Source organism: Vanessa atalanta, chromosome 11, assembly GCF_905147765.1.
Source record: "Vanessa atalanta chromosome 11, ilVanAtal1.2, whole genome shotgun sequence".
Classification (NCBI taxonomy): domain Eukaryota; kingdom Metazoa; phylum Arthropoda; class Insecta; order Lepidoptera; family Nymphalidae; genus Vanessa; species Vanessa atalanta.
The window spans coordinates 1,147,443-1,171,297 of NC_061881.1; the positions used below are offsets into that span (position 1 = coordinate 1,147,443).

Here is a 23,855-nt window from a genome sequence, read left to right on the forward strand (position 1 = left end):
GTAAATGCAAATTTCTGGTATGCAATTTACTCGAAATTCGATATAATCGAAATTATTATTTAATTATAAGAAAATATATTACAATTCATTATTTTATCGAAATCAAAAATATAAAATCTTATATTTAATCAAGATTAAATTTGATTGTAGATTGTGTACTTTATCCTACATCGTTTGAAGCAGTGAGTCACGGAGAGTTATCACTGAGCTAGACGAGACGAGGAGTGCAGTATCGGCTCAACCATACGTGGTGTTAACTCTAATAAAAAAAATAACCAAAAATGTATAAAACCTATGTATATTTTCGCCAAACATCAGTTGTTTTCGATATTCGCAACAGTGCACATACTCGAATATATTAATTGAAATTAATAATTCGGAATAATATATATATATTAATTTATTTAATTAATATTTTTAGTACATAATTTATTAAAATTTTTAAAATGTGGATTATTGCAGTGAATTTATTGGCTGTTGCGGGTGAGTTGTTTTTTTTTTTTTTTCAATTATTTTTACATTGTGTAGAGATAAAAAAATAAAGTTGAAGTTGTGACGGAACTATTTAGTTTTTTTTTTTAATATATTTTAACCAACATGTAATAATATTGAGCATACATGTAAAATTTATTCAAAGCATTTTAGTGATTATTTATAGTAAAATAAATTAATTTACATAGATTTGCTCGTAAACAGATCGAATGAAAGCAAAACACGCCAAATTTAAATTTATGTACAGACATGCGAATTTGAGACTCGATCATTTTGTATTTATTATATTTTATCGGTTTGTTTGTAAACGATAATGTCGGAAATCATAGAATACATTTAAATTAAACTTTGGATGCTATATTCATTTGTCATAAATATAATACAACAATAAATTAAACATTAGTGTAATATTAAATATTAAAAAAAGGACTCAGGTTTTATAAGTCTTGTAAAAATTATTCAAATTTAGCTCATACATGTCGACATTTTTTTTTTAATTTTATTTAGATTATATAATGTATACTAGTATGTGAGTATACAAATTACTTCTATTACTTGAAGGTAGGCTAATAAAATATAAATTATATAAATAAATTAATATATAAATCCACACCGGAATCAAATTACGTTTACAATTACATTTATTTTTAATAAAAAAAAAAAGTAAATGCATACTCCTTTATCTGCGTCATTCAATAAATAAATTAATTAATTGACTGTAAACAGGATATTTAGGAAAAAGGCGGATTAAAAACAACGTTATTGTAAAAAAAACAGGAATTCTCTATTTAAAATTTTGTAAATTTTTGCGCGGATAATAATTTGTTTCTTAGTACTAATTCATATTTATACAATTTCAATGGTTAACTATATACATTCAATGAATGAATGAACGATTCAAGTATTGTGCACTGTATGGTTTCGCGAACTAAATCTGTACGTCATTCTATTACAAAATATACAATTATTTGATACAATGAATGATCAACAGCCAACAAAGAATACAAATAAACGTATCGGATTATTAAGAACAGTTACAAAAATTACAAGAATTTAATTTCTGTGATTAAATAATATTAAAAAAAAGGTCTTTACTATGGTTAAGATAATATTTAATAAGTTGAAGTGAAATTAAGGTTAATAACATTCAGACAGCGCCAAAATGGTAACGTTGATAGCCATATATCCATCGTATAGAATGTGACTTTCATCTCCCGTTTCTTTAATTTCATAATCTAGAATCTGGAACCCGAGAGCCAAGATGCTAAATCGATCTGAATTAATTTATGAATCATGTCATGATAGGCGTTAAAGGAAAACTTCATGAGAACACCTGAAGGTGTGGGATGAAAATCTGCCACGTGTATACACTAGCATTGGAATAGCGTCTTGGAGTTTGCTCCAATCATTCTCCTGAAATGGAAAGAAGGCATTTGCCCAGTTGTGCGAATTTAATATACACAGGACAGATCTAGCGATAAACATATGCCAATATGTTTTATTTTAAATTTTGCTTACAATAAATATAATAATATTAAAAGTATCTCGAGTTTGGACTAAAAATAAAACTTCACTAATCAAGCGTTAAGTCGCTGTCGACGAATAATTTAACGCTTTTAAGTTAATTAAATATTAATTGTGTGCCGTATTATTGTTCGAAGATAATTTCTGCAGCTGACAGTCTAGCGGCGGCTTTTTACTGATATTCGCAATAAGATTGAATTATTGATATGTAAATTAATGAAATTCAATATATTATCGTTTGTTTAAGTAGATTGTAATCTAATAAGTATATTTGAATTCATTTAAAACAAAAGAATGATCTAACGAGAAAATAAAAAACATACACTATGTTCTTCCACTTTATATTCTCCGCCAGTCGTATTTAAGAAAAGTTTAAGTACTAAAAGAACCGTCTTTCGTGTCGAGAGCAGTAATCTCCACTTAGGAATTTCTTTGTTCCAACGATATTCAATTTTTCAATACAGCCATTTAAGGCTGATCAAAAAGTCATAGGTTCGATTTATGATTAACTAAATTTGACCCTTTGCGTAATGTTAAATATCCTATTCCCAACAAATATTTGAACAAAAGAAAAAGTTGTTTTTACAAGTAGTTCTCGATATAAGCGAGTTCGAACAAATCTTCAACTTTATGATAATGTAACACTAAACATTTAATTCCATAAAACCAAAATCCAAGTCATAAAGACGCCATTGAATAACTGTGTGGCAAAGTAAACACTTAATTCTGACAATCGATTTTATAATGTAACAATACGAATGTTTCCGACGTTTTCCGATGCTCAATATTTATACAGAAATTCTATACAGAATTCATACAAAAAAAATCTAAAATGAATTTATCTCAAATTCATTGAATTAATATTAAATGATGATAGACCTCATACACGCGCAACATGTCACTCACACAGGCTAAATATTTTATATGTTTATAAACAAAAGCGTAAAACAAATGAAGGCTCGACAGATATAATCTCTCTACACATTTACACGTTTCTTTGAAAAATTCCATTAAAACCTATTTGAATCTGAGCAATAAAAACTGAGTTTGTTTTTGCTATCTTGATTCATGTGAAATTGATAAAATATCGTATTACATAATTGTTTTAATTTTTAAAAACGTAATTGCGCAGAAACGCCTCCGGAAACAAATAAGTAAAGAATCGGTTAACAGTCGGCACAAATGCCACATCATTACAACATGCAATAAATTATATATAAACAAGAAAGTCTACTACTATGTACTACGTATTTTAACTCCTCGATCATCGACTGAGCTGACTGAAGTCAAAAAGATATATTTTTAAACTTTTCCCTTATCCATAGAAATCGATTATTTAAAGTAAAAAAAATTAAAGTCAGATTTAATAAAAAATATAATGCCCTAATTAATAACAAGCAAAAATCCACGATTCATTAGAAACGAATGAATATGAAAATAATTTATTCCGACCTTAGAATTGTAACGTTAATAAATATAAACAGACGCTAAAATGTACTGTCGGTGTATTAGTGTATTTATTATAGTGTAATGTCTAAGAATCTGAGAACGTTGTTTTACGCCAAACATTAAGTCTATTTGTTTTTTTTAATTTGTCCAATAAAATCATATGCCAATCATTTATTAATCACCCAAATTATCCTAATTACAGTCATTTATATAATAATATAATGTATATTATTATCTAACTATTAACTAACACTCTGTAAGAGGAATATAGTACATATAAAGTAATTACTTAATATCAACCATTATATTGTTATTATTATTTTTGAATAAATAATAATTAAATGAAGCGTATAATGAAAAAGTAACAATATCTAGTTAATCTATACTATCTAACTTATATTATAAATGTGACTAAGTGAAGTAACTCCGTCTGTCTGTCTGTCTGTCGGTCCTTCACTGATGATCGAATTTGATGAAATTTGGTATGAAGCAATCTTGAATTCCATAGAAGGACATCAGCTAAACCCAACCCCTTAAAACGCGAAACTGCGGGCGACAACTAGGACAACTAGTAATAAATAAGATATCAGCACGGACAACACGTTTGTCATTAAAAAAAAACCTTTAAAGTTAAAGTGGTTCTCCAGGAAATTGCAAAAATTGTGGGCGTGTTTTAAAGTATGTCGCTTAATTTTCCGTGTTTTATGTAATCGGTTATTTTGTAGACATTTAATATATTTACAAAAAGTATAATACAAAGTTGCAAAGTATTGAACTAAAATAATTCTTGTCCATTCATATATTGACGTATTCTAAATTGTTAATAGCTAAAAATAATTAATACCTACAGACAAAAAATACGTAAATTGAATCACAAAACAATATTAGATTAGATAGAATTACGTTTTGACACAAAAAAAAAAAAAAAACAAAACAATAAACTCCGGGCATCGTAATAAAAATGAATAAATCCCGTTTTAATTTCCCAGGAGAAGACGATCGGGCTCGATGTGAATATTATATTCTGGCTGACCTAGAGTACGGCATCACAAACATACATTAAATCGTGTATATTCAATTTTATGACGCCTTGTTTAATTCCGCTTTTGAAAAACTTATCACCAAACACAAAATAAGTCTATTAAATATTTTGTAATTCTAACAAAATAAGTCTTGGTTAGTGTAATGTTTGATACATTTATACCAATTCAGTAATAACTTGAAGCGTTTTTGGTTATAGCGATTAAAGAGTTCCGTTATCATCCTCCCTCAGATCTCCATCACCCGATCAGCTTAATTTGTAATGCATATCATTGGATTATCTGAATTACATTTATTTGAAAAGTTTCAAATCGACAACACAATGAGGTTAAAATCAACGACTTATATCATAATATATATATAGAGAGAACTGAAACTAATTAACTAGAAATTGGCAATCAATTTCACATTATCGTGCTATTCTGTAAGAACGCACGCAAAACTTATCGCAAAACACGATTGTACAATGAAATATACAAAGTGAGTTCTTACAGAATAACGCCGCCGTTATCAAAATGTATTAGAGCGGCCGCTGGATTAGCTGGATTAATTCGACCGCAAAAACTACCTTCTTTAGGCAGTTACATATATTTTGATTTGCATAACTCGCTAAAGAATAATTATTTCGCTTTCAATCATTTGATCAAATAATTATAAAGAAGATAAAGAATAGTAGGAATTATTAATATTCCTATGAACCCCTGCGATTGAGCTTAAAGCTAGTGCTAGGAGTGAGAGTAGAGCCCAAAGGGTCATTACAAACCTACAAGTTCTTACTCCACTAGACGGCTCGTGATCAAATTTTTCAATTGTATAACAATATTTACCGTATTGTTGCAGGTATCATCAACGGAGCCGACTGGTCATATGATTGTAAGTTATCCCTTATAACTTGCAATGACTTTAACAAAATTATTTTATGAGATACTAAAGTTTCCATAATAATGAAAAAATCCGAATATCATTTGTAAAAACATATTATCTTATAAAACCTAAATTCCAATTGTAATATTTATTTTTTACTCCAGTTGAAACCCAATGGCCGGGCGTTTGCACCACGGGGAGCCAGCAATCCCCAATCAACATCATGTCCCGTGACGCGGTTGTGGACAGACAGGAGGCGCACATCAAAGGACCGCTGGCCTTCAGAGGATACAGCAACGTGAACGCCACTGGTGAAAATAACGGACATACTGGTAAGCATAGATGGAAATTCTGATGTACCGCACAATCTTGTATTTAAAAGAATCTAATTCAAAACATGGTATTGAACATAATATATTATGATAATCAATCATTTTACCTGTAATTTAAGTATATATATCTTTAGAATTCTAGTATTTTATAAATAAAAGACTTATACACCGTATTACTGATCACCATAAAAGTTTTCTCAAAGATATTCTATGATTTTCTATGCATGGATACATTGGTTTATACTACTTAGTTGTAGCTCCGATAGATGATATTTAAATATACAAACAGGACCACTTGTGTCGAGTTTTGTTAGTAGGTATTACATAATAGTATCATTAAAACTTACTAACATAATATGAATCCGGTTAAGCACCGTTAAGTTTTCATGTGTTGAAGTTCTGTTTGAACTTCAACACATGAAAACTCTCGAATATCTCGAATAAAAGATATGATGAAAGTTGATATTATCGGTTAAGCTCAAGTTATTCGATATATTTTAATATTATATTATATTAATACTTAAGAATATCTAACAAAAGTTCTAACACATTTCGACTGACCGATAAATTTGTTTTCTTTTTTAATTCACCCTTAAAAAAATTCTAATGAGAACTTTATTTCATCAGTAAAATGGACCATAGTGGATGACGAACCAATGCCCATATTATCTGGAGGTCCACTGCGAGGAAACTACAGCTTCATACAATTCCATATCCATTGGCTGTCAGAACACGCTATTGACGGCATGAAGTGAGCATTTTATATTTATATAAAATAAAACCTAATTAACTTCCTCGTTAATCACTGTCCAATGTTTCTAAAAAGTTCCAAAAGTGACAAACAACTTTTGGAACTTTCCAGAAAAACTTGAATAAAATGAAGGGAGCTAAGATAAAAGATAGACGAGCTATAATATTTTTTTCATCACAAAGAATACGACTTGTGATTTATAAACAAAGAAAAATTTAAATATTGAGTCCCGAATTTATATTGACAATAAGAAATCATCAAATTGTTGCTACAGTACGAATTTATTTTCCTAGATACCCAATGGAAATACACTTCGTTCACGTTAAGACGGGTCTGACAGTCGAAGAAGCACTTAAACGGCCAGACGGACTCGCCGTTGTTGGGGTTCTATGCCAGGTAAGCGAATATTATTAAAAAGAAAACCTACATGATCTGCTTTGATTAAAAAACGTAGTAAGCTTGCTTGTATTCCTTAAATTTCACAGCAGGTGAAATTATTGCTATATTTGATAACTTTCCGACTAAATAAATGCAAGGCGATATTCTTTTTTTTTACGTTTTGGACAAACTAAAATATAATTTAATAGGGAACGTGCTAGATTATTTTAAATTTCACAATGTATTTTAATTTTTGAATGAAGTATCAAAATCAATCAACGATTCTGAGAAAGTGTACTTATTCCATTTTTTTATGATACCAATGTATGTATTTAAATATCTTACAAGCTCGTCGTTCATTTTACAAAATTTAAATGTTAATTAAACTATATAGTTTTAACGAGATCGATTTTGCACAGGTCCATAGTGGAGAAGAGAATGAGTTCGCATTAGGAGAATTGACACCAATGCTCCCTAGCCTTTTTGATAGACAATCGGGGCCCTTGCCAGCTTCCATCATCGATCTCACGTAAGTATATATTCTAAGAGTCCCTCGTAGTCGAGGACTGTGAAGATATTAACTGTAGCAAATTATAATTTAAAAGTTTTTAGTTTTTTTCTTCGCACATGCAACATAATTATAAAATTAATCCTTATCCCAACAGACGTCTGTTTAGTCCAAACGTGCAATCTTTCTACACATACCACGGCTCTCTGACTACTCCGCAATGTCAAGAAGTAGTCACCTGGATCGTAATGGATACTCCTCTCATTATATCTGATACTCAGGTAAGCATGACAGACAGCGTATATATTTAAGGGCATTATCGATGTTCTTACGAAAATTTACATTAAGAAATCGACCATTTTATTTCATCGATTTTTCCGTTATTTTCTTTTCCGAACCATTGCAGTTTTTGCTTTGACGATCAATATTATATTTATAAGAAATAACATATGTACATTTGGAATTTTGCCAAGCCTTCTTAACTGCACTATTACTGCTTTCAAAGGAATCTCATAATAACACTAATGATTAAATCTGTATTTTAATATTCGCAAACATTTGCATAATCGATTTAAAAAAATGGACAGAATGCTTTGCAATTCAATATTTATAAAACTTTTGGAAAACAGTCATTGTCAAATGAAATTTATAAAAATTGATAATACAAAATACGTCTTTTCTTGGGGTTTAAGTTTCGTACAACATTCATCAAACGTTTCAGTGTCTTTGCTGTAAAAACCTAACGGGCAAACAGATATTTTTCTTTTCGCCTTTGTAGTATTACGTAGGGATAAATGATTATCAAATTATTGTAGGTACACTAAAACAACGTGATCATCACGTGGGTAATAAAAGACTAAATCATGTAATATTATCATAACCATAAATTATTTTATTGATTCGTCAACTTTGAACACTAATTTATCGGTTAAACTACTTAGGATTACTTCAGTCTAGTGACAGAAAATAATCTTTCTATTGATGCCAGATGGGACATTTTTTTTGATGCAACTTTATAAGTAACTGCAGTTCAACCGTCACACCTACACAAACTACCCCTGTACACGTGGGGGGTTGGACGAACGGCACCACGCGGTCGTCCAACAGACCAACTGTTGGACGACCGCGTGGTACCGACATTAATCTTAATTTTGTTTACCAATTTAAAACAAACTAAACAATCTTTACTATCCACAGTACAAACTCTTCAGCAAAGTTGACGTCGGTGGCATAGACAACTACAGAAGCTTGCAGCCTGTCAACCGAGTCATCTACCGTAGCCTCGCTTCCTGTGCATCCTTGACCTTACCGAGCTCTCTTGGCCTCCTGGCTGCTCTACTTAATCTCTCATCAACCATGTCTGGTATCGTGAGCAAAGGAGTCTGCACAATTGTGAACATGAAGAGGAAGTTCTGGGGCAACAAAACTAAAGAGTGTCTCAAAAGTGATTGAAGAACGCGGACATTTAAAATATTGGTTTCAATTGGGTATGTTACATATCATTCTTGCAAATAGGAAATTTTAAGGAATATTTCAAGAAATCCTTAATTTGGATAAGGGTTTTTTTTATATTTGATGAACTTTGGGAATTGTTTCAATCGCTGAATGGCATATGTAATATCGTTATGAATTAGCTTAGGATTTATTGCATTTCGTTACTATATCCTTAAAACTGCATTTAGTCATAGTAATACTGTTAATGTGTGATTAACATGCTTACAAAGATTTTATAATTTAGTGACTAACTGTAGTTAGTTCTTCATTAAAACAAGAAACAATTTCATTGTGTTACATTTTTGCTCTAGATGTGTGGTAATTAGTGGCACTAATTACTAATCACAGGAAATAGGCAAAAAAAGATTTCATTCAATTTACAATTATAGACTACATTAGTTAGAGTTGTTAAATTGGATTTTTTGACTTAAATCATACAAATTTAAGTTTTGCTAACTCAAACCCTACACCATACTAGAACTAGAGCCGGTGGCTTTGTTGAGATTGACAATCGTCATTGTAAACAGCGTCCTTCGAACTCATCCTCGATCGAAATACTACTCGGACTAGGGGCCACAAGGGACGATTGGTTCTGAAGTTGCGAAATACGATCTTATGTTACTAAAGTGCCATTAATTTTTCGTAATGGATTTTTTATTAGATTATCAGATCGAAATACTTATCGGCGGATGCTTCTTTTTTCGATTTAAGATTTGAAATAAATTATCCTTGATAATGAATGCATTTATGATAAGAATTATAATTGATGGTCTATTTATCGTCGTGAAATATTGATAAATGAATATAACTAGTTATAACGAGTTCTTATCAAAAGATCTGTCAGAAATTAGCCGAACTGATAAAAGGAAAGAAAAAAACGTCTCGCAGAGAAAAATAGAAAATACTTCTGAGAAAGTATATTATATGAAGAAAACATCAAATTTTGGTTTTCACAAAACTTATGACAGATATACTGTATGTATATGAATATTATTAGACCATGCTTTACACATTAAACATGGAATACACTATGGAAAGTGGAGTATGTATATAATATAGTAATTAAAAAGATTACATTCTGTTATCGTAATTAAACATTAGAATATATATTTATTGTTATCAAAAATCAAAGTATTTCTTTCATTTAATCTGTACTAATTATATATATATATTGATTAAAAAATATTGATATTATGACTAATGTTAATTAAGGCGTAATTCAAGTATTCATTAAAAACAATCGCAAAAGACAAAAAAAATCTTTCATCGGATGTTCTTTGGCCTAAAAAAGAATTTAAAAAATAAAAGGATATAAAGAGATATACATCACTAATATACTCTTTATTAAAATACTGCTCTAAATTTCATGATCGCTAATTGACAAAATTACTCTAATACATATTTCTAATAAATATTTTTGATTAATTCTAAAGATATAGATCTAAATAAAATGTATTATTGTCACATGATACCAGCGCCTTTATCTTCTTTTTAATCGTTTATGCACCTGAATGTAAGTATATGTGAAATAATAATAAGAAATTGTACAAAATGAATGAATGTATCCACGTGTCATTCAGTTGAACGCATTTATAGAATTATCAATACAGATAATACAATATGTAGCTTATTATTTTATTTAGTGCACATATTAAATTAAATCTATAATATTGTCGTCAAAACTTTTATGACATATCATTATTTGTTTATATATCGTATCGTTACATCATAAATTTTTAAGTCTGTCTGTGACGTCAGATTAAATTAAATTGCTCTGTTTAAATCCTATAGATATACAGCAGCGTTAATTTATTATAGTAATAAATTAATACAACTATTCTTATAATAAATAATTCTAAATTTAATTTTCTATTTACAAGCTGTTATTAAGATCTCAGATATTATATTCTATAAAAGATACAGTCTATTTATGTATCAATAAATTATTTAGAATATATTTATTTGATAGTGTTAAGATAAAAGATATTAATTTGTCATGTTTATATATTCAATAAACCATAGACTGTAGATCCTCAACTTTTAAAGGAATGAAATATACAGCCGATCGTTGTGTCTGTGTGTAGGGAGGCACATAGTTCTATCTTGACTATAATTTGTTGTATTCGTTCTTTGTTGTAATAACAAACATTTATTAGGCTGTGAAATCGAAAAGATATTAAAATTATATTCATTTTAAGTTCTGAGAAATGCGTCAATGTTCAAAGTACCTACTATAGTTATAAGTAATTTTAATCCTTTAGTTTTTATTTAATTGTTTTGTTAATGGTTGTGTTTTGTGTTCTATACAATTTAAGTCAATAAACTTACATAATAAAATTTATTTTAAAATATTGATTACGTTTTATTAAAACGCTTAGATATTTTTAAGTTTATTTTAAAAGTCGAGTGTTACTAAAAATAATATTGAGTGATTTACATAGCATGTACATACAGATTTACATAACAGATTAAACATAAAAACATGTTCCTCGGGCTAACTCCGGTTCCATCTTTAATTGATACAGCTGGTAAATAATCCAAGATATCGAATAATTGATATACATTGATAAAAACTATAAATAGATTTTTTTTTTTTAAAATATGACACAACGATACGATAAAATTGATTGATATGTGAATTTTCGCGTATTAATTTAATTTACTTAATAATAATTAATTAAAAAATATATCAATGCAACATAACATATAGAGATAAGTGAATAAAATTAATTATGTATTACTAAAACTAAATAAATAGACGACATAAAGTACATTGACAATAAAGAAACTTTGGAACATTATTTTAAATTCTATAAATTAGCTAGATTATTTTTGGCGCCCTTTTTTCTGTAACAGAGTGACAATATTTTGGACAATTTAATTGACCTAGGACTTATTTAATATATGAAATGTAGATAATTTTCTTCACAGAGAAGGACTTAAGGAAGAAAGAAAATTCAAATTCTAAATAAGGATTTAAATAGATTATTCAAAACATAGATTAGCTTCGTCATATTTTAACTAAACAGCGATACAGAATTATTGGTAATTAATTTTTTAATCGCACGGTATTCAGGCAACAGACAATATAAATAAATACTTAAGATAATAACGCGTTACATTTTTATTGTTATTAGTAAAAATGTTTGAGATAAAAAATATAAATCATATTTTATGAGATAAAGTGTTATCTAGGTAACGTAATAATGTGTTAGCTCTTCAGAAATTTATATTCCTATACTTAATGCAGAAGTATAACACTTACTTATTGACAAATACAAAGGCTACTACAAGAAGATGTACTGGCGAAATAAACTAGCCAAATTCATTTTGTCTTTTTTAAATTTACTATTTTCGAAGGCAATCGTTTCATTCAGCCAAGCTTTCAAGATCTCAATATATTTAATTTTTTATAGAAAGGCGGACTGGCAAATGGGTCCTGCAAAGTGGTCAACATCGCCCAAAGATATTGACACTAATTATAACCATTGAAGCTTAGGAACTAAGGTGTTATGTCTCTTATGGCTTTAATTAAACTGCCTCACTCACCTTTCAAATTGGAATACAATACTGAGTCTTGCTCTACCTACCCTGAAGGGCTTGGACAAAATCCTACCACCAAGTAGGTACCATAAAAAAAAAACGAATTATATATTTTTTTGTTAATTTAACAACAAAGACAGTTTGTATATTATCTTGCATAATATCATCGTATACATTGCCCTACAGTTGCACCAATTAAACATTCACAAGACAAAATAACTATCTATCGTACACTGGCTGACTAACTGTCAAATTATTATTATATTATTATTATTATAAAAAATATATAATCTTCTTCAGGGAGAGTGATCACCCAAAGAATCATAACACGAACAGAACGGAGCCGGAGGCGGAATACTAGTTATAAAATACCAAACAGTTATTACCGCTTACTGTACCTAGATTTATCAACGCGTCCTGCAGTCTAGATTCTAAATATACCTTTGACTTGGGGTTTCAGATAACGTTATTATCTCGTTACGACCAGGATACAGCAGATCTTATTAATATTGTAGACGTTTTACTGTTTAAAATATGTGCATTGTTTAGTCATTATGTGTTATGCGTGATTCCAAACGTATGACACGTATCCTGTGAGGGTGTGGACAGTGAAGAGCATCGAGTCGGTATATATGGTAACATTATTTTGATTTAAATTAAAGCATCAGGAAAACCATAACGACTAAACCGTATTTTTGAAGAAAGACTATCAATTGGAAGATCTGGTAATTTAGTTTAAAAAAAAAATTAGACATTTTTTAAACAAAAAATAAATAATAGTTAGTCATAACAGGTTAAAGACGATTATAATATTTTATTGTAAATCTAATGAAATAGTTTATAATGTGCGCTACATAGAATAATCAAGTTATAAGAAAGTAATGTATAACGTTAGAAACTTTGTTGATTCCAAGATGTCCAAGAAGGCTGCGACAAAATAGGTCGATTGTATTAAGTTTAACTAGTTTTAATAAAAATAAAGCTATTTTATAGCTTAAAGGTAGTAAAAAATCAGTTAGTGCGAGTTTCTTTATATTTACCAAACCTTATCATCAAACGTTTGGATTTAGAATCATAGCCGCTAAGGGAAAGTTATTCCCAATCGAAGAAACTTTTCAGATATAAGGATATCCTTATATGATATAATGTATGACCTATTCAAATGGACAAGTTAAACTCCATGAGGAATTGTAAATATAAAGTACAGTCAAAATTTCCGGTTACCATTACGTCAAGTTCCGAATGAGAGGGTTTAAGTCCTATCAAAATAGTAGTGTCAGAATTACCCCTCAGAACTGAGTTCACGTACTGGTAGAGGATGATACGAGACGTGTGATTATTTACATGAGGTTTTGACTGCCTCGTCTCAAAGCTGAAGATCGTGAAGTCCTACCTTCAATCCTAGGTTTGGACAATACAAAGTGATTGGATTTTGCAATCGAAATAATATCTACAGCAGTCTGCAACTTGGGAAGTTGGCAGTTTTTTATGGCATAGGTGGCAAAAGAGCAGGAGCTAATGGAAGCTCATGGACATCTGCTATACTTGGCAGGGGAGTTATTAGCGTGCAGGAATAGTTCAAATGTGTTTTGCGCCACACACATGGCACCTAACGCGTAATCATAATATCATCCTGGTTGATTTCGGCATCGGCCATTTTCAAGAGACATTAGCTATCTGAACGAGATGTATTAAAGTGCAAGTATGTTTACATATCAGCTAATCTAATCATTCAAACCAACCATTATTTTGCCCACGTCTAACAGGTCATCGGTAAATTGTGCTACCTGTGCAAGACCGACGCTACGACGACTCTGGTAAAATTATGTCTGCACTTATCACGGCGAGAGTATTTACGATTGGGAAATTTAAAACATTGCATTACACAATGATGTTATTGAAAACAAATATTATTAGTGGAAATCACAGTGCATGAATTTTTAATATCATTTGTAAAGTGATTTTATTCACGTTCGTATTGAGATATGTTCGTGGAGAAAGTTTATATAATTGTAGTTTTTTATATAGGTAAGTGTTGGCTTACATATATGTGTTTTAAGATTACGAAATAAATAATATGAAATTATAATCAAAATAATCACTATTTAATTAGGCTCAAAAATACTTTATAAAGTCATTAATATGTACTTAAGTACTTAATACGTACTTAAATATTTAAATAAAATACTATCATTGCATTTTGATATTATTTAAAGTTTGTGTAATAAAATCCTTATCAGTTTTGATTTGATTATCTTTTGAGATGTTTTTTACTTTACTGTTTTACATCTTGCTAACTCCGAGGTAATGAGAATTGTTATATAACAAACTAGAGAACGCTTTACTGGACCGAGCAGGGATTTGAAATCTGCAGCCTTATAAGCTAGCTACTAAACCAAAGAGACAAAAATATACCGAACATATACATATACATTTCATATTCATTACATAGTTATAAGATTTTTTTTTTGTGAATCTCGTCGTTTTCATAAACTTTCTTTGCCTGCAATTAACAGAAGTGCTCTTCTTTTAAAAACTAGGTCAAGTAGACGTTCGGGCGCAGAGTTTGTTGTGTGTTAACTTTGACGTGTTAGAGCAAGTTTAAAGCGTTCACATTTTTTGCCGACTTTAAAAGAAAGGTTGTCATTTCACTTCGAATATTTTAGTTTTTTCTAGAAACGATTTCATTCCACGTACGATTTTGTTATTGTTTTAATGTTATCTATATAAAGGGCAGGCATATAAAACATAAAATGATAAGGAAAGGAAAGGAAGGTGTTCATAAGGGAACACATACACACATACAGATTATCATTTATACTAATATAAACATATCTTAAAGTCTTTAAAAAACAAATAAAACAATACCACTTGCGGCTTAAGCCGCGCGTCACCGTCAAGCCCCCATTTTGCCGTGAATTAAAAAAGTATCCTATAGCCTTCCCAGGGACTTAAGCTCCATACCAAATTACATGTAATTTGATTCAGTGATTTAAGCGTTACTAACAGAATGAGTTACTTTCGGATTTATAATATGAGTATAGATCCTTTTTGATAACACAATCTATATATAATATTAACGTTTATTTCATTTATTTACTTCATTTTCTCTTCCAAATATATATGAGCAATAATATTTAAATGACCGCTCTCTGTCGTTTTTTTTTTTCAGATTTATTTTCATGTATTTCGTTTTACGGCCCAATTTGGAGTTACCGCGGTACGTTTACATTTCAATAGTGTATTCTGCCAAAATTGTTGAGCAATTATTTAATAATATAATAACTATGACAATTAATGCAAACTCGATAATCTTTTTTTGTATCAAACAAATTTTTGCAGACGAAAGTGCATGGCCGGGGGGATTTTGTAAAAAAGGGGGTAAAAGACAGTCCCCAATAGATATCCGGACGAATAATGTCATTAAAGACTTTGACAGGCAGTTTATTACAAATGGCCGACTCAAGTTTATTGGTTATGAGAACGTCCTCTCATCTGGGATCAATAATGGTCATACAGGTAAGTATAAAACAAGTGACTATTCTCCGATATAATTTTATCGTATTTAGTGTGTAAGGAATATTATATATTAGTAAAAAATAGTAAATTTGTCTATGCCTAAATCCCATTGTCTTTGATTAGAGTATATATAAAATTTCTCAGTACATCAGAAAGCCTCTGGATTCTGGGACTCTCAGGTAATAATCGGTAAACAGAGTAAATAGTAATCGAACAATGTCTTTCGATCAGAAGCTCAGAAATATCCAAGTCAAAGATATAATATAAATAAAATGATGTGTATGGCTTGGGCTAAGGAAAAGCGTTTTTTAATCAACTATGTATGTGTCTTAAGTCGTTTCATAGTCTAAGATAAAGCGAATGAAATACCTGTCTATCGGGTACCACCCACTCATCACATATTTTACCGACAATGCTTACAGTTGTCGTGTTCCAGTTTTAAGGATGAGTGTAACTACAGGGACATGAGATACACATCTTATTTTCCACGGATAGAGGCGCATTGGTGTTGTAAGAACTGATTATTATTTCTTACGGTGAAATTGTCTACGGGCAACGGTGACCGTCAGTTGATCAAGTCGCACTTTCGCCTACTTTTTATAATAAAAATAAAAAAACATTTATTATTTATTAGATTCAAAATTACAATAGACTATTAATACTTACTGTTATTTATGAATCTTAAGAGCGTTTCGCTGGATTAGCCGTTTTCGTGAGATTTTTTATAGAGACTAGAGTGCCAAATATTTTTCAGTTACTTAAACAAAAATAATACTGTACAAAACTTAATTAACTTAACTTATTAATATAATCTATTGAAATAAATTATTTGTTAAAAATGCAAAATTTTACGAATCAGTGTGATTTAAATCTTGTTTTACCGGTAAAAATGAGTTATAAGTTATTTCTGTAAACACTACATAAACGATCAGATTGCCAAGATTTTTTTCGGGACCCAAATAAATACCGCTTACTTGAAATCGACGAAACAATATTCCTGTCATATGTATATATACGGTCAGCATGAGCGAGCAAAAATTTTGACTTTATTCCGTTCAAGAAAATATTTCTACTACCTCGTTTAATTTTGTAATATGTATAGTAATTTTTATATTGTAGTTCAGTTCAGTACGGAAGGCGATCCAGACATGCATCCAACAATAACTGGTGGGCCTCTGAAGTATACATACCGCCTCGAACAACTACACTTTCATTGGCTTTCAGAACACTCTATAAATGGAGCTAAGTAAGTGTACAATACATAATCAAAATCAAATAAATATAGTAAGATTGCTTCTATCGAGTGGATTCAACCTTCACGTCGCCTATAGTGCCCAGCAAGCTGTTGTAAAAAATGACGACCAATTTTCGAATTTTTGCTTAAAGTCGACTAATTTGCCATACACAATTTTAAATTAATAAAAAAACTCATTCACAGCATTTTTTATATTCCATATTGACATAGCCAGCGCTGGCTATATCGTCCAATGTAAATATGATTCAAAAGCCTACAGTCTAAAACTGTTCAAACACGACAAAATTACAATGTTTACAGGTTTCCTATGGAACTACATTTCGTACACGTGCGGGCGGACCTCAATGTTTCAACAGCATTAAGTAAAAAAGATGGACTGGCAATACTCTCCGTATTTTGTAATGTAAATTATATATTTATATAAATTGAGCCAAGATGACCCAGTGTCTGTCTAACTACGATAAACTCACTCAAATAAAACGATGACTGTTGATGACGTTAGAAAATATCAGAATTGTACTACGTTCGCCGCGTAAATCAATAGAGTTATAATGAGTTAGATATGAGTATTATGATTGCCATTTTAAATTCGTAAAAGTACCCTTGTAGTTTTCATATGCTGAATTATTTTTAATAATTTATTTTGTCCTGATTTTATGTTATTTTGTTGCTTCAGTTGCACATTATAGCCGATTTGAGCCCTGTTTTAATCTTCTAATCACTCCAGGTGATTAGACCGCCATTGCATACTTTCAATTTAAATGGTCTACAAAAGACTAAGGAAATTTAAAGAATACAAGCAAATATATACTGTCTCATAGAATTGTTTGGCTCTTAGGTCCAACCAGAGCTAAATGAGGACCAGCGAGAGGCATCCGAACAGATAATGCAACACATTCCACTGTTAATGAGGACTGGACGCAGAGTCAGTGGAGTTATTTTAAACTTAAGGTACCTAATAAACATAATATCTACCATTAGGAATCTAACAAGTTCGGTACTTAAAGAGTTAGATAAGGAATACGCGATCAGGATTCATAACACTTTGGATTGTATTTGCTATGTAATAGGATGTATTTTTTTATGTTGTGAGGTTCTTATTTACTCGCGCTAGTTTTTATATGATGATAATGTCCACCTAGTCGATTTAGGTCACGGCCAATTGTGAAGGTCATATTAGAGGGCACTAGCGCACTCCCTATTCCCTCACTCTCTTAATTATGGGATGTCAAAATTTCGTCACGAGTTCAAGCACAGGAAGAGCGATGACAAAACGCACGGAAGTGTAACTGTCAATTACCGGACTCCGAGCTGTTACTGTTATAATAGAAAAACAAAAGAAATATCCTTTTAATCTCCAAAGTTTGAACCTTAGACCAAAGTGGCAATCACTAAGATGTAATAGGAATATATATCAATAATATGACACTACCCTATACTATAAGTTACAAATTATAGTTATGTACTAGCTATGTAGAGCGATGTCAAAAACAATGAACAAACAATGATTGAAACAATGAAGTTAAAGAATTAAAGAACAACGATCTTCTTTTAAATTATTTTTAGTACGTGTCTTCAGTACAACACCAAAGCTATCTTCAAAATATCAGTCTCTTTGTCTTATACTTTGGACTTTACGTTGTGAATCAGTGAGGATATTGCCTTCTTTATATTTAAAAAGATATATACAAAAATGGAAAATTCACGCCTTTCAAGATAAAAGAAAAATAAAAGCGGCTAAAATTGCAAAGCGCAGCTAATTATACACTAAAACTTTGTTCGTAAACGCAAACGCTATTTACTTCTGGTATAAGTTTTATACAATATATCGCCTTAATAGTTTTTTTAATAAAAGGTCTTCTCCTTTGTTAGTTATATGGTGTTGTTAATAAAGTGCTATACAATGATGTGTCCAGAAATGTCGCTATGTTAACCAAATTAAAAATGATTGTCAATGTCGTTTCATTACCAATTTTAGGGCTATTAAAATTAAGACGAAATACCGGAACCTATACAAGTTCAAAGGCATAAAACCGTTTGGCAAACTCAATAGGGATTAATAATTGGAGAATTACCGGTCCCAATTAACATTACAATGCATACAGTAGTCCTTTTAAATAAGCACATATTTTTTTTAAAGGAAACTTTGAAATGTGAAGGTATTACAAATCAAAATTTTGCGAATCTGTTAAATAGGTGTAACATAGTTTCCAATAAATCATTTTATCACATCACAATTGCTACGTTAATCTTTTAATAACTTTTTCTTCATTATTAATACGTCGCTGTTTTTTTTTAGCATTAGCAGCCCGTAAATGTCCCACTGCTGGGATAAAGGCCTCCTCTCCCTTTGAGGAGAAGGTTTGAAGCATATTCCACCACGCTGCTCCAATGCGGGTTGGCGGAATACACATGTGGCAGAATTTCGTTGAAATTAGACACATGCAGGTTTCCTCACGATGTTTCTGCCTCGCGCACATATGCCTTTTTTATTATTATACATTATTATTTAACATTGCAATATATGAGCTGAGATGGTCCAGTGGCTAGAACGCGTGCATCTTAACCAATGATTTCATTCATCATCCCAATGGAGGTTCTCAAACCCAGGCAAACACCGCTGAATTTTTATGTGCTTAAGTTTCGTTTATAATTCATCTCGTGCTCGGTGGGGAAGGAAAACATCGTGAAGAAACTGCGTGTGTCTAATTTTAATAAAATTGTGCTACAGCGTGGTGAACCCTTCTCCCAAACTTCTCTTCAAAAATTTGAGGAGATTTTAGCTCAGCTGTGGGATGTTTATAGGCTGTTACTATTGTAATATCTAAGTACATTATTGAAATGAATTTGTTTTAGGAAGCTTCTAAGTCCGAAAATAAATTCTTACTTTACATATCTCGGTTCTCTCACATCACCGGAGTGCAACGAAGTGGTAGTCTGGATAATTTTTAACAATCCTATATACATTTCCGATGCCCATGTAAGTATCACTCAGTATATCATATATGTAATCAGAGAATAAAATAACTAACTCTAACTGTACAGCCCCCCGTCAAGGTAGACACCATTTTTGTACTGATTCACATAATCGAGAATCGAAGATCGAAGAATAACTGCAAAAGATAACTCGATTGCAAAATCAAAATTTACTTCGCTTAAATAATCTTTTACGAGCACTTTTGAATCGTCATTTTAAAAGATTATATTAAATGTCAAACGAATCCCGGTTCGAAATTGAGAATCTATCAAAAATAACCGGCAAGAAATTCAGTATTGTGAGCATTCTTCAATCAATACATAACATAGGTTGGAGCCTTGACTTATACATAAAATACACTTTCGACTAAAATACCACGCAATAAAAGATATTAGCGATATACATAATATGTTCATACCTTAAATAAACGGGTCAAAGGAAAACATTAAGCGACATTCCTGCGTTATCATAAAGTTGTATATAAGAATGCAAATATATTTTACTTCAGAGTAAACTACTTTTACATAGCAAAAAGACAAAATGTATAAAATTCACTATTCAAATGTGAAATGTGTAAAAACTGATAAGTGTTCTCGTAAATGGGAGAATGTTATACACATTACAAAATTCCTTCCTTTACTATCGCTAAAGAGGTTAAGCTACAGGATAAGCTAGGATATAGGGATGGAGGGGAAGAGGACGACCTAAGATTACATGGATGGAGTGTATGAGGAGGGATATAAGAGAGATGAATGTGAAACTGAAGTCATTCTTTCCTTGCAGAGCCATCGCGGGTAGATGTTTATATATGCTGATCTTAAGAATTTTAATTTCAAATTGGATCGCTTAATTGAGTACCTAATTATTTTATTTTATTCAGTACCACCTCTTCGGTAAGGTGGGCAAAGGTCGTCACAACTTCAGAAGTCAACAGAAGATAAATAATCACCAGGTGTTTCAGCCTCCAGACGCATTCATCACCACACCAAAAGCTGTGATCATAGTAACTGATGTTTTCAAACATGTTACACAGTTCTTTCAGAATATTACCAGGCAAGTTCGATTACAGTCTATTGACGTAAATAAAACAGAAGTTTGACAAGTTTGAAACCTTGATCGCTATATTGGTACCAATCAAAGTCCTATCCTGAACTCATGGAGAGAACAGGCCTGATGTTTTGTCGTGATTGCGTAAACAATGCACAGATAATATGCGATACCAGCAATCACAGAAAATCAGTACCAGATTTTTATCCAATTTATGAATGGGTTCATTTCGGAATGAACCTCCTTCGAACAAAACATACATAATCATGTAAAGCATATAAAACATCTGAATTAAGAACTTCTTCCATTTTTGAAATGTGTTAAAAAAATATGAAAAATAGCAACTAATTGCAATTTTCGTCGTTTCTTTCAGGTTCGTAGTAAGAGGATTTAAATCAAGAAATTAAACTTAATCATCATGGCTGTTTTAAAATATTCCAGCATTTTCATGTTGTACTTAGAATAATTAGGGTTATTTTATTCATGATTTTTCATGTTAAATTTAGTGGTTGATGTTGAATAAAACACGATTTTAATTAAATCTATTTATTTTTCTATAATATTAACAACCACTATTTTACACGCCCTCGCAGTTAAACAGAACAAATAAATCAAGGGAATTTGATTTTTACATGTATGAATTAGAGACTAATTTATCGTGAATAAATTAAAATTAAGTAGACAGCATTCACACATATACAAATCTATAACAAATTATACAATACAATTAGGTAATTTTTATTTTCAAGGGTATTTCTACATAAATAAATAAAAAATGGGCTACAGTAAAGAAATATTACGCGTAATATTGTTGATGCGGAATTGGATTAAAATGTATGTTTATTTGCTTTTAATTGAGACATCAAGGGGACAAATATGTCACCATAACAGTGGAAAAGAGACGAAAGATTGGATGCTATCGAATTAGTTATCCATCAATTTCTAAAACTTTAATTAAAGTCAGATTAATTCATTTGTCATTGTTCGGTGTCAAGAGCTGACTAATAAGCCCTTAGTATTTACTTGAACTTTATTAATTTCTGAAACTAACTGTCGATCAATTAAATTTTGAAGATAAATAAAATATTCCTTATAATTCAGTTATTCATTTCAGAAACTTTGATCATTGTCCAATTAAATAATTAGAATTCAATCTGAATGGCCAATGGTCAGTGGCTGCTGGTGACGTAATAAGGCCACCAATGAGCGTCCAATGTTTAGTCAGATTTGCTTAACTCATTATTTCTGAAACTAACGGTAGATCAATCTTATTTTGAAGACACATAATAGTAGTAATTCCCATATTAAGCCTTAAATCTAAATCTTACTGTATAAACAATCTGTATTTGACAAGTCGAGAAGACTTGCTACACTTTATAACCTCTTATGACAGAGCGAGAAAGCAATATTATAGCCCGATCAAAATTATGTCTTCCCCATAGGACAAAACACCTTATATTCAATATAGACGAAACCAAATTTGATTAAAGTATTTATAAGTTTAAATAATAAACTAATATGAATACACACTGATAGCTAATTGGTCGGCTATAGCGTCATCATCAGTTATCATAGACCAAGGCCATTCAGCATTAGCATTAGCAGCCCGTAAATGTCCCACTGCTGGGATAAAGGCCTCTTCTCCCTTTGAGGAGAAGGTTTGGAGCATATTCCACCACGCTGCTCCAATGCGGGTTGGCGGAATACAGATGTGGCAGAATTTCGTTGAAATTAGACACATGCAGGTTTCCTCACGATGTTTTCCTTCACCGCCGAGCACGAGATGAATTATAAACACAAATTAAGCACATGAAAATTCAGTGGTGCCTGCCTGGGTTTGAACCCGAAATCATCGGTTAAGATGCACGCGTTCTAACCACTGGGCCATCTCGGCATTCAGATTGAAGGCATTTAGGTTAATTTCACTTTGATTAAGGCTTCAGAAATGAATTGGGAGATTTTATTGTTTACTAAGAGTTCTCTCCAATATAGTTTTGATTTATTTATATTATTTAAATACGGATCACATGCTTTCCGTTGCAAATGGATGATTTGTATGTAATATATTTTAATAGCATAAGTATTACACCACGAAAAAGTTCGAACACAATACATGTAAGACCAAACATATGTGAGGTAAAAAGATTTTCGTCACTGCAAACACTTGAGATGCAGGACACAGGACTCGAACCTCTAAGCATATATACTTCCGGTCCTCTTATCTTGTGATTTGTATATTATCAGTACCAAATAATTCAAACTTTGCTTTTGTAACACTAAATAATTGTCTAGTATAGCTCTGTTCATTCTCGAACAGTGCGTTAAATTATCGGCATGCGTTATTAGTGACGCTTCTGATTACAAGATGTCTTAGTGTGCGTGAAAAGAATTAGATTATATTTGTTAATGCACGCCGATAATTAATTTAACGAGGAGGCGCGCCTTTGTGAGTGAATAGATCTATTCGAGACAATTATAAGTAATTATTGAGTGTTAATCGACAAAAAAAGCAAAGCAGATATTTGAAACCAGTTAAATTTTTGGATTACCGCAGGATATTCGCGGAATACAAGAATAATGAGCACAATAATTTTGCTCATTGTTATCGTACTTTTGAAATTCGAATTTGGATTGTCCATCCGATAACTTGCTTATGTTTATAGTCAATGTTACATCAAACA

The 23,855-nt window shown here is 31.0% G+C and overlaps 2 protein-coding genes across 2 annotated transcripts; both read left to right on the plus strand.

Moving 5' to 3' along the window:
• The first annotated feature begins 243 nt into the window (after positions 1–243).
• Positions 244–11,184, plus strand: LOC125067419 (putative carbonic anhydrase 5). Its single transcript, XM_047676021.1, has 8 exons — positions 244–483; positions 5,347–5,379; positions 5,535–5,702; positions 6,330–6,453; positions 6,747–6,849; positions 7,251–7,360; positions 7,497–7,620; positions 8,537–11,184. Exons 1-8 carry the CDS (start codon positions 447–449, stop codon positions 8,789–8,791), a joined length of 954 nt encoding a protein of 317 aa, XP_047531977.1. The 5' UTR covers positions 244–446; the 3' UTR covers positions 8,792–11,184.
• A 3,159-nt stretch (positions 11,185–14,343) lies between these two features.
• LOC125067379 (carbonic anhydrase 1-like) lies at positions 14,344–21,622 on the plus strand. The gene is made up of 9 exons (XM_047675940.1): positions 14,344–14,404; positions 15,549–15,596; positions 15,719–15,895; positions 17,015–17,141; positions 17,451–17,553; positions 17,989–18,101; positions 20,007–20,130; positions 21,008–21,180; positions 21,548–21,622. The coding sequence occupies exons 1-9, from the start codon at positions 14,362–14,364 to the stop codon at positions 21,579–21,581; spliced, it is 942 nt and encodes a 313-aa protein (XP_047531896.1). The 5' UTR covers positions 14,344–14,361; the 3' UTR covers positions 21,582–21,622.
• The last annotated feature ends 2,233 nt before the right edge of the window (positions 21,623–23,855 follow it).

Bases quoted from the DNA above. Each gene is read 5' to 3' on its own strand.
- LOC125067419 (XM_047676021.1), top strand. From the start codon at position 447: ATGTGGATTATTGCAGTGAATTTATTGGCTGTTGCGG. The intron at 6,454-6,746 runs GTGAGCATTTTA...TTATTTTCCTAG, and splicing joins CACGCTATTGACGGCATGAA to ATACCCAATGGAAATACACT. The intron at 7,621-8,536 runs GTAAGCATGACA...TACTATCCACAG, and splicing joins TCATTATATCTGATACTCAG to TACAAACTCTTCAGCAAAGT.
- LOC125067379 (XM_047675940.1), top strand. From the start codon at position 14,362: ATGTTCGTGGAGAAAGTTTATATAATTGTAGTTTTTTATATAG. The intron at 14,405-15,548 runs GTAAGTGTTGGC...TTTTTTTTTCAG, and splicing joins AATTGTAGTTTTTTATATAG to ATTTATTTTCATGTATTTCG. The intron at 18,102-20,006 runs GTACCTAATAAA...AATTTGTTTTAG, and splicing joins GGAGTTATTTTAAACTTAAG to GAAGCTTCTAAGTCCGAAAA.